The 11,622-nt window shown below is 48.2% G+C and overlaps 1 protein-coding gene across 1 annotated transcript; it reads left to right on the top strand.

Moving 5' to 3' along the window:
• Positions 1-1,807: 1,807 nt before the first annotated feature.
• Positions 1,808-10,424, top strand: LOC113998771 (ubiquitin carboxyl-terminal hydrolase 42-like). The gene is made up of 13 exons (XM_039378091.1): positions 1,808-1,900; positions 2,484-2,684; positions 3,071-3,178; positions 3,254-3,356; positions 3,483-3,550; positions 3,711-3,781; positions 4,333-4,415; positions 4,729-4,840; positions 5,174-5,314; positions 5,523-5,623; positions 6,383-6,521; positions 6,824-7,395; positions 10,250-10,424. Exons 1-13 carry the CDS (start codon positions 1,876-1,878, stop codon positions 10,422-10,424), a joined length of 1,899 nt encoding a protein of 632 aa, XP_039234025.1. The 5' UTR covers positions 1,808-1,875.
• Positions 10,425-11,622: the final 1,198 nt, after the last annotated feature.

The raw sequence follows: 11,622 nt of genomic DNA, 5'->3' as shown, positions 1-11,622 counted from the left end.
AGGTCCTTGTAGTCCATAAATCTTGTGTTCCAGATCTCCTCCTTCAACAGGACATCTTTCTCTGACAGGCTTTCTCCACTGAAGCATACCAGGGTTAACTTCAACAAAACCTACAGTTTTAGGACTTTTCCCAGGCTGTGTTCTCCCAAAGGAGCTTATGACAATTTTTACTCCATGCTGGCTAAAGTTGATTTAAGGCTGAACGCACCGCCTATGATGTGTGTTAAAAACAACTAATCAAAAAGTTAATAAGGAACACTAAAAAAATTAGAAAAGTTTGATGATTTCCAACAAGCCCAAAACAACATAGGCCAAGTGCAGCAGGGACAAAACTGTCTCTATCCATTGATGCCAGGAAAAGGCAACAGTAGTAAAACTCAACAGCCACAGGTGCTATTAAGCCGGTATTTGTTTATTTCGGCGCCGGACGTGCAGGGGACAGCTCCGCCTAACACGCGCGTGCCCTCACCATCCAGAGTGGGAGTCTGGCTAAAGTTGCGGCTGATCCAAACCTAACCAAGCCTAGCGGCAGGAGTAAATGTGAAGCTGCTAAAAAGCCATCCAGGAACGTTTTCAGAGCTTGAGGACAAGACAGCAGCTGGGCGGGGGCCAGCAGCCAGCCAAGGTCCTCCCAGCGCAGCCTCTGAAGGGTTCCTTTGGCAGTCCCAGTTCAGGGTCAGCCCATGGTTGTACCCTGGGGGCAGATGAAATTAATTGGAAAGGAACCCATAAGAGTCCAGGTGCTTTGCTAAGAGTCTCACTGATAGAAGTGGCAGTGAAACCCTCAGCGTCTTGGGGGCCAGAAAAGCTGTGACCTGGCTCAGTTACAGCCCTGAGCAGGCTTTTACTCCTCAGGCCGTGTGGCTCAGGGAAGGTGTGGGAGCTCTGTCAGAGGATGACTAGCCCTTTGCCACCAGCACGGGGGGAGGTCCAGTGGCTTCCACCTGGCGGATGTGCCATGTGGGTTCCTGTGCCCAAGAACCATGTGGTTCCATGGGGTTCCATGTGGTTCCATGTGACCCCATGTCACAAAGGGGCAGAGATGTGGCACCCATCCGGTATCCTGAGGAGCGCGCCAACGAAAATCAGTTGGACAGAGTTGGCCTTCGGGATAACTCAGCTCCTTCCTTTGCTACTTGTGTGCCTGCCTTTTTTGGATGGTTTATTGGTTACTGACCATTTCTCCTCAACTTTCCTCCTCTTTCAAAGGTAATGCTTTGACTTTTGGCACAGATCATAGAGCAGGGTATAGGGGATAAAAGTATAGGCTGATTTATACCTTCCGAGCTGTAGGCTGAGCTGTTACAACTTTTAGAGGCTGGCCAGGTATGACCTAGGCTAGAATTCCAGTTTGCTGATTCTTGGTTTTTTTTTCCATAGCCTAGGATAGGTAAGCAGGGAGGTGACTGTAGTCTGAGGGGATGGGCTCAGCCCACCTTGATTGCTGTGGGAGGGAGGGAGGCAGAAAAAGGAGAGCAGCAAAGGCAGCAGTTAAAGTAGTGGCTGAAAGACGGTCACTCCTAGGAGGTGGGAAAGCCAGAGGGCTCTGTTGCTGAAGCAGTGTCAGGAGAGCAGCAGGGCCTCTTCAGAGAAGGTACCGTACATTGGAGCATTTCAAAAGGGCCTTTGAACCCGCTGTGAGTTGGTGCCCCGCGCCTGATCATAAGGGTGTGAGCTGCAGCTCAGCAGCAGTTACGAGCACCACTGAAAGACTTGGTGGGGGATGCCGTTCTGCGTTTCTTTAGAGTTTTGATACTTTCGGTGAGCTACAGTAATTTCTTTGCAACTAGGTGGCGGGATTGGTGCTGTTCTCTTTCTGGAGAGAAAGACATCCTTGGTCATCTAAAGCATTGCACTCTCTGCCTGAGAGAGGCAATGGCCACAGCAGGGAACGACTCCTGTGAGTAATAGCTTCACCAGCAGGTTTGGACTTTGTGAACTGCCCCAGGCAACTGACATGGCTGGTGGTCAAATCCCAGAATGATGTGCTCACAACCTAGAGTGATCTCTGGGATGTTTCCTGAGAGCAGTCCAACTGACCCCCGCGTTTACAATTAGACCCAGGAAAACACCTTTTGTCGCTCCTCTGACACTAGGTACAAGACTTTGAAAGCTGCCATTGCTCGTAGAGAGGTCTGCCATCCTTTGGGTTACCTTCCGTGCTCAGTATTTACTTGTTTTCAACAAGTGACAATCAGGAAAAGGGATGGCTTCACTGATAATCCAGTCTAGAACTCTACTGAGAAAGGAAGGTAGCCTGCGGCCCAGAAATCAGATGGTGGGTTTGTTGGACTCTCAGCAACGTAAACAGGGGAATGGATTTTTCCAAGACAGTAAATTTAAATGGCACTGTTTAAGCTTCCCCTGATGTTGTTGGGTTGGCAGTTGAAGCAGATGGTCCTGAGTGCTCCTGTAGAGACCTCACTGTTTAAATATGCCTTTGTGCCTCATTTCATCTCTTTTCAAATGGAATTTCCCTGCAGTCATTGCCGAGGGAATGACTCCGCCACAAAGGATCCTCTTTCCCCCCGAGAAGATTTGCATGGTCTGGCAGCAAAGACAGAGTGCTGGAGCAGGACTCCGCAATGTGGGCAACACATGCTTCCTTAATGCTGTCCTGCAATGCCTGACATACACCCCGCCGCTGGCCAACTATCTGCTCTCCCGGGAGCACAGCCAGGCCTGTGAGTACTCTTAGGGACATCTCCCTGTGAATCTGTTAATCAAATCCCAAGGATTCCCAGAACCTGAAATTTGATTTAGGAGAAAAGCAGCCCTTTGTCAGCCCCAGAACTTGTGTTCTTTGTACACTCAGGAGCCACCTGTCCTGTCCAGCTGTCTTATTCTTCATGAAGGCACATCTTTCTAGCTCTGGGTCTCTCTTCCTGCAAGTTAAAACCTCAGTTTAGCATTCCTCTGAAGAACATTTTCTATGCACTAAAACGTGCCGTGCTTGTTGAAACACTGGGAGGAGTGGCATATTGCACTGGAGTGGGAGTGGAAGAAGAGGAGTATTCCACCACGAGGGATATTTTGCTAACCAGAGGACCTTCTCTCCCTCCCTCCTCAGGTCGCCAACAAGGCTTCTGCATGATGTGCATCATGGAAGCGCATGTTAACAAGGTCCTGCATTCAGTCAGTGCCATCCTGCCTTTGGCTGTTCTCAGGGCTTTCAGATGTATGTGATTTCAGGTTCTTTGACAGGTTTTCTTCCCTTCCTGTAGGAGACAACTACTAACTTCCTGTTTCTTAGTCATAGGAGAACATTTTCAGCTTGGCAGGGAGGAAGATGCCCATGACTTCTTATGCTGTACTGTCAATGCCATGCAGAGAGCTTGTCTGAGTGCAAGCAACGAGTAAGCACAAGCAAGTTACCTTTACAAAGTTCTGAGCCCTTTGGACTCCTTGATGTGGCCTCATCAAGGAAAACCTCCAGCCAGGGCTTGGAGGAAGTAATGCTCTGTCTTCCTACTTGTTTCCAGCTTGGACATATCATCTCAATCTACTACCATTGTCCATCAAATATTTGGAGGCTTTCTGAGATCCAGAGGTATGTTTCTACAACAGCTGCTCTCCTTGGCACTGCCTGTGCCCTTCTGTCTGCCTGTGCCCAACAGCTGGCCCTGGGACTAGCAGGACAGGTACAATGAGCACAAAGCAGGACCATCGTTCAGCTCACCATTGCTCAGCATTTTGATTTTTCCTTCCAGTCATCTGCTTCAGCTGCAAAGCCATTTCTGATTCCTATGAGGCCTTCCTGGATGTCCCCTTGGATATCAAAGTAAGAGGTTTTGCAGTTGTGCTTCAAGACATGGCAAGGCTTTTCAGAGTCAACCCATTTGTCCTGAAAGCATAGACTGTGAACACCAGAGGTCTTGGTCGTGGATGGGAAGGGGAATGGATGTTGTCCTCCTGCAGAGGCCATGGCACTGGTCTCTCTGTAGGTGCTGGCTTGAAGCTGGACAAGCACCCATTATGCGCTCTGCACCCTTGACATATCCTCATCCTTCTTTCCTTTGCCCTCCTTCAACACCTGTCTGGCTTCCAGGCTGATGGGTTGGATTGTTTTCACTACTGATGACCCTACATAATAACATCAGTAGCTCAATGGCAGGTGAGAGAGAGAGGGAGCTCTTGATTGCCCCTGAGAACCTCTGGGACAGGGGAAATGTTCAGCACCACACTCTCTTTCTGGCTCCTTCTGGATACAGCTTGCAGATTCATGGCGGGTCTCCTCAGCATCAGCTACAGGGGTTTTCTTGTCAGCTCCTGGAAAATGTTTGGGCCAGGGCATTTGCTGTAGCTCAGTGCACCGATTTCTCAATTCTCCAGGCAGCCTCATCCCTCCCTGCAGCTCTGGAGGACTTTGTAACACCTGAGCACCTGGATGGTGAAAACTGCTTTCAATGTAGCAAGTAAGATGATTCCTAACAACATATTAACACTAGACTCTGTGGGAGGGGGCTACAAGTCATTGAGCAGAAGTCATCTTCTCGTGGAAGTTTACTGCACACTGATGAGACACAGTTTTGTTTGTCTGGTTTTTGGGGGGAGGGGGGTTGGGGTTTTTTCTTTGTTTGTTTGTTTGTTTGTTTGTTTGTTTGTTTTAAATATGGCAGCGAATTGCCTTAAAATAGCATAAGGATGCACGAGACAAGAAAGGTTGTCTGACTGCCTTGGTGGAAGATAGGGTGCATTTCAGCGCTGTGCTCTGTGCTTGGTTTCAAGGTGTGAGAAGAATGTTGCCGCCACTAAGAGGTTCACTGTCCACTGTGCACCCAAGGTTCTCACTGTGTGTCTGAAGAGGTTTGACTGCTTCACTGGTGGGAAGATCAGCAAGGTGTGTACACTATTGGTGTGCAGCTTTCTCTTCAAGAAGCAGATTTCCTAAAGCAGTATGCTTGTCACAAGCTGCTTGTGTTGGGTTTTTTGGGGTCCCTTCTGGGGAGTGGAAAGTGCCTGTGGGAAGACAGGCAAGCACTGTGCTCTGATAGGGCTGCTTTGACTGAGAAGGGTTTCCTGCCACCCAAACGATTTTATGTTGCTTTATGGAAAACCAAGTGCCCATGAGCCCCCGAGATGTATTGATACACCTGGACTGGCCCCTGCACTTGGTAGGCTATTTCATGTCACAGACCAGGGTCATTTCTGAGCCCTCTTGGTCTCTCCATAGGTTGTAGAGTATCCGGAGTACTTGGATCTTCGCCCATACATGTCTCAGGCAGATGGAGAACCACTCCTCTACTCCTTATATGCTGTCCTGGTGCACAGTGGTGTCAGCTGTCATGGAGGACACTATTTCTGCTACACAAAGGTAAAAGAGCAACTTCCTTCCCAATGGGGAAAAAGGTGTGCTGGGGAAGATAAACTTTCCTGCCAGTGTTACTGACAGCCAAAGTTTTGGGGCAGAAGGCCTCCTTAGTGGCTGGACTGCATTTGTTTTGACATGCTCTCGGTTTGGCAGTTTCCTACCCGTGTTTTTGGAGAGAAACCATGGAGAGATCCTTGCCTTTTTTTTACAGGCCAGCAATGGATTGTGGTACCGGATGGACGATGAATCTGTGCAGCTGCGTTCCATTGACACAGTTCTCAGGCAGCAAGCCTACCTGCTGTTCTATGCCAGGTAATAACCAGGATTCAAATCTGTTCAGAATACATTTCCTTTTCCTCATTTGCACTTGTGCTTCTCACCTTCCTGAGTGTTTTTCTCATCAAATGAAATTACTACCTGCATCATTCAGTGCTGTCAAATCTGAACTCCTCCGTGTCTGTCCTTTACTGGGCTTCAGGCTGCGGCCCGGATGGAATCTGCTACTTGCCTGGTCTCTGATGTTGACTCTTGTAGATAAGAGGACTTAAAGAGGACCTCCAGGAAAGATGGGGAGGCACCATTTGTCAGGGAATGTAGTGACAGGATGAAGGCTATCAGTTTCCAGCTAACAGAGGGCAGGTTTCCATTAGATATTGGGAAGGAATTCTTTGCTGTAAGGGTGCTGAGACACTGGCACAGGTTGCCACAGCATCTGTGGGGGCCCCATGCCTGGAAGTGTTCAAGGCCAGGTTGGACAGGGCTTGGAGAAACCTTGGAATAGTGGAGGGTGTTCCTGCCCACCACAGCGGGGTGGAACAAGATAAAGTTAAAGGTCCCTTGCAACCCAAACAAGTCTGTGAATTTATGAAATGGAGGCTGTGGGAGGTATAGAGATGAGGTTTTTGTTGGGACAGAGGCAAACTTGGTGGGAAGACCCTAGCTGAGTTTCCCATTAGTGTCCTTGGTTAAGTCTTCTCTCTGTCATAGAAGCCTCTCTGAGAAAATGACTGACCCCCAGAGGAGGTTGCAACAACAGCTCTAAACTGAGATCGCTCTTTTGTTTTTCTCCAGATGCTCTGATCTGAGAATTGGAGAAAGGGCTTCTTCCTCCCTGGCACCATCACATGCCCCTTCCTTCCTCAGTCAGTGTGTGGCCAGCAGCAAGCAGGCGGGCTCTGTTGGACCACAGGGTCTGACTGGTAGGACTAAGGTAACTTTGGGGTCATGGGTCAGGGCATCAGAGGAATAGTGGATTTCTTTCTGGGATCTCAGCATTTCTCTTTTGCCCCTCACACACCGCACCTTTCTTCACAGCCACAACGCTGCTCCCTCTCCAAGCATCCCACCTGGATCCATCCCTTTGGTGCGCCTCTGGCCTTTTGGTCTTAGTAGCCCTCCAAAAGAGCCTTTTGGAGGCCCCAAACTGTCCTGTCCCAGAACTTGTAGGGGTTCCCCACTGCTCTGATCCTTTCAGGAGGAAAGGGCAGGAACTCTGCACAGCTCTCTTTGCAGGGCATGAAGGACACTGGCAGGGAGCGGTCCCGGAGCAGATTCCCTCTGTGGGGCAGGGATCTGCGCAGCTGCTCTGGGGACACCACAGACTATGACGACGCTTCAGAGAGAAGAACTGGTCCTCCAAGTCGTGACCGTGGTCCTAGGGATAGCACAGCTGCAAGGCCTTCCAAGAGGATCTGCCGGTGGGCTCCCGCTGCCAGGGCTGCTCAGGAGCAAACCTTGCTGAGGCAGAGGGAGCCAAGCAGATCTGTGCGGGGAACTTACAACCTTGGCAGCCGGTTTGTGCAGTACACAGACTATGACCGCTCACTGCGGAAGAGAAAGAGGGAGAGAACAAGTCCTCCACGTTGTGACCAAGTCTTAGTGAATCCTGCAGTTCCAGGGCCCTCCAAAGCCAGCTCCAAGCAGGCTGTCATGCTCCGGGCTGCTCGGGAGCAAACCCGACAGAGGCAGAGAGAGCAGAGAAGATCAACAGGGCGGGGCTATGATTGCCACAGCCAGGTTGTGCAGCACACAGACTACCGCCCTTCAGAGAAGAAGAGGAGGGTTTCCACGCCCCAGAGATTCACGTCAGACAAGCATTCAGGGCACTCTGGCAATGATGGCGTTGGATTATGGCCCTGGCTCAAGCAGAACGGAAGACTAGCACTGCGTTTATTAGCCAAGGCATCCTTGTTTTCGACACGCCTTCTCAGACCTGAGTGAATGATTTAGCTAAGTAGATGATAGTTACAATAATATAGAAATATCATTAGAAATATAGACATATATATAGAAATATAGAATATATATATAGAAATATATATAGAAATATAGAATATATATATAGAAATATATAGAGAAATATAGAAATATATAGAGAAATATAGAAATATATAGAGAAATATAATATAGAAATATAGAAATATATATAGAAATACAGAATATATATACATAGAAACATATATAGAAATATAGAAATATATATAGAAATATAATATAGAAGTAATATTTTATAATACATTATTACATGTTATATATCTTCAGCAATAGATAGTAATAGTATAATAAAAATTATAAAAATAATAAAATAGTAAATATTAAAATACTTTAAGCAGAGTTATTTATTCCACGTTGTAGATAATTATAGCTAGAAACATAGTGCAGTATTTGGAAGCAGTGTTGAAGCAATTATATTAAAGCTAAGAAAGCAAATATTAAGTAGAGATTGTGCAGAACACAGACTACCGCCCTTCAGAGAAGAAGAGGAGGGTTTCCACGCCCCAGAGATTCACGTCAGACAAGCATTCAGGGCACTCTGGCAATGATGGCGTTGGATTATGGCCCTGGCTCAAGCAGAACGGAAGACTAGCACTGCGTTTATTAGCCAAGGCATCCTTGTTTTCGACACGCCTTCTCAGACCTGAGTGAATGATTTAGCTAAGAAGATGAGAGTTATAATAATATAGAAATATTATTAGAAATATAGACTTATATATGGAAATATAGAATAGAGAGAGAGAGAAGTATATATAGAAATATAGAAATATATTTAGAAATATAATATAGAAATATAGAGAGAAGTAATACTTTATAATACGTTATTACATGTTATATATCTTCAGCAATAGATAGTAATGTTATAAGAAATATTATTAAAATAATAAAATAAGAAATACTAAAATACTGTAATCAGAATTATTTATTCCACGTTGTAGACAATTATAGCTACAAACATCTCAGCCTCGGCCATATCAATCAACATAACTGGTCTACTCTGGCCTCCAATCGGGAGGCCTGGAGACACACCATCTCTAACGCTGCTGTTTCCTTTGAGAACGCACGCAGAATCCCTCTCGAGGAGAAAAGACAAGGGAGAAAGAATCATGTCTTGCAGAATATACCACCTAGGGAGTCTTTCTGCTGTGCCTTTTGCAATCGGATATGTCTATCTCACATTGGCCTCCTAAGCCACCAGCGTGCCTGTAACAAATGTGGATGGAGCCTTCTTAAATCTTCGTTCGAGAAGCCCAGCCACGATGATGTGTTTAAGACGGGTGTTCCATAATTTAGTATTCTCACTGAAACCATGCAAATCGTGCGCCACTCGCTCACTTCCCACTCCTCCTTTCCTTCCCACTCCCCCTCCATCCGGAGGCAGGCTGGACGGGAGAATTGGAGGCACAAAAGGTAAAGATGGCAGGCTGAGATAAGAACAACTTACTGGAAAGGGCAATGAAATAAGAAAACAGTACAGCAACACAACAGTAACAGAAACAATACTAATAACCGAGTGTCCAAGGGAGGCAAATGACTCACACATGATTGCTCACCAGTTGGTGCCCAACTTTGCCACCACGCACACAACCTGGAAGAGACCCCTTCCCCCATCCTTGACAAAATGAGGAATAACCTCTATGTCCTGGCTGTGCCCCCTCCTGGATACTGCCAGAATTAACACTGTCCTGACCAGAAGCAGGACAATCACCTTCAGGATCTGCAGCACAGCTTTCGGCTCTGCACCGGAGGCACTGGATCCCTCCAGGCCAGGGAGGGGAGACATCAGAGATGAGCAGACTTTGGAAATCCCTCACCTCTCACTCCGGCCCCTTTTTTCTCATTTTATGGGATGGAAGAATACATACCCAACTCCTCCCAGTGTCCTTCTCACTGGAAATCCCCTGAGCTTTGATTCCTTTGCTGACATGCTGCTTCCTCTGGGAAAAGCAGTCTGAAAACCCAAGGCCATTGCTTTGAGTGAAGGTCTTTCTTAGAACACTTTTCCTGAAGTGCACCCAGGAAGGCTGGGCTGCAGCAGCACATGGCCCCCATGGCTTTGCTACATCTCCTCCAGAACACCTGGAAGCCCTTCTCTCACCATCCAGCCGCTCCCCTGCCCTGTCTTCCCCACCCCACAGGGATGCTGCCGAGGAGTTAACAAACTTCACAGTTCAGTCCTGATATCCCACTGCTGACTGGGATGGGGGGAGACCAGGGGCAGTTTTGGCCCCCATCAGCACCAGCTCTTGGGACAGCCAGGCTCTCTCCTGACATGTGGGCTCATCTCTGCAGCTTTGCTGTCCTCCACAGGGCGTTTGCTGAAAAAAATCATCTTCTAGAAAAGATAGATGACACCAGCCCAGGGGTCAGCAGCACCACAGGAGAGCTTGGCAAGATGCCCTGAGGACAGCCAGGCCAGGCAGAGAGAGGTGGAAGGACCCAGGGCCTCCGGCAGTTTTAACAGGAGGTTTGTCTGCAAACAAGATGCAGAGACGTTACGATGATGGATGCGGGTATATTCCTGACCTAGGCTCTCCAGAGGGAGATTTGCTGTCTCCTCATGGGCCATAGAGGCTTTTAATATGGGATGAACTTCACTTGGTCTCCCCAAGCTCATGTCCAACCTGTTCCATGGCCTCTGACTGCGATCTGCTGTCCACCTAGCTTCATCCCCCCTCACAACCCCGGGGACTCCTTGGAGATGAATGGCTGCTGTGCCAGCACCTACTGCTCCAGGAAGGGAGTGCAAGGGGAAGATGCTACACTCGCAGGTGCAAAGAAGGTTCATTTTGCCATGGGATCCCAGGAGGTCACCATGCACATCGTCAATGGGGTCTGAAAAAAGAAAACTTACAGATGTTGAGGCAGCTGAGCTCATCAAGCACATGTAGAAAAGCTCCTGATTTCAGTATGGCTGGCTCTTTTGAAATGCCCCAGGAAGGAAGATTTGGTCTCAGGCATCATCAGCCCCATTGGCCAGTCTAGACAGAACTGCCGGAACTTGAATCAGAAGTTTGTGGATAAGAGATTTAGCTTCATTTAGCTAGAGATGGGATATCTCTCTCCAGTGAGCCAGCTGCTTGCCATTCCGTTAGTCCCTGACCACAGGCAGCACTGAATCTGTGATCTCTCCCCCTCCAGTTTCTCAGAGTCCCTGGGTAACCCTGAAAGCACTGCTTCAGTATCAGCTTCTGCAAGAGGCCTGCCAAAAAGCAGCTAGGGGATTAGGTGAGGGGAAGAACCAGAAAATCGCACACATTCTTCCCTGGATTCGTGAAAGACAATAAGAAAGAAATACAAGACCCCCAAAAGCAAGTCCACTTGATGGGAGCGGCAGGTGAGCATCTCTGGTTCAGTAGTGATACGACGCACTCAACTGCAGCTTGCAGACAAGAATCCTGAAACCTTCCAGTAGCCAAGATTGCCACCTGATCCCAAGGTCCCCTGTCCTCTGCCCCATGCATTTCCATGGGACCAAAGCCCCTATGCACAGCAAAAGGAAAGTATGTGAATGTACACACATGGTAACTTGCTCCTGGCCTTTTCAGCCTATGGAGGAAGACAACTTCCCGCATTAGAAAATGAAGCAGGTCTGACCTGGACTTTCTCAAAACACTCTAAAGCCAGAGGCAGGTTTCTCCCACAAGCGACAGCAAAGCCCTCCTCCTGCCCATGTTGTTTGGGAAATGGCACAAGAACCAGGAGAATCACAGAGAGATTCACACCTTCAGAGACACCAGTGAGTGCAGCCCCTCCTGACATCATCCGCGCAGAAGCCTCCAGCCCTTGAGATGACTTTGCCTCCTAACAGAGGTGCCAGAGCATCTGATCTGGATTTCCCAGGCCTGCCTTAGTACCATGCCACAATAATTGTCGCAGCATCCCAGCCTTTCCTTGCTCGAGCCAGTCTGTTTATAGGTTGTTTGGATCTCCACCTCCACATTGCAGGGGGCTTGAACACCACTGATCACATCCACTTCTACCTCTGACCTGAAGGGAGAGGAAGATTTCCCCGTTTGCTGTTGTGGCAAGTGGCG

Source organism: Pipra filicauda, unplaced genomic scaffold (genome assembly GCF_003945595.2).
Source record: "Pipra filicauda isolate LSUMZ 115617 unplaced genomic scaffold, ASM394559v2 scaffold999_size40019_pilon, whole genome shotgun sequence".
Taxonomy (NCBI): domain Eukaryota; kingdom Metazoa; phylum Chordata; class Aves; order Passeriformes; family Pipridae; genus Pipra; species Pipra filicauda.
The sequence above is the reverse complement of the archived record's forward strand: the minus strand, read 5'-3'. Positions and strand labels throughout refer to the sequence as shown.

Coding starts and splice junctions, on each gene's coding strand:
- LOC113998771 (XM_039378091.1), top strand. CDS start 1,876: ATGGCCACAGCAGGGAACGACTCCT. Junction 3,357..3,482: donor TGTCTGAGTGCAAGCAACGA/GTAAGCACAAGC, acceptor ACTTGTTTCCAG/CTTGGACATATCATCTCAAT. Junction 4,841..5,173: donor CTGGTGGGAAGATCAGCAAG/GTGTGTACACTA, acceptor GTCTCTCCATAG/GTTGTAGAGTATCCGGAGTA.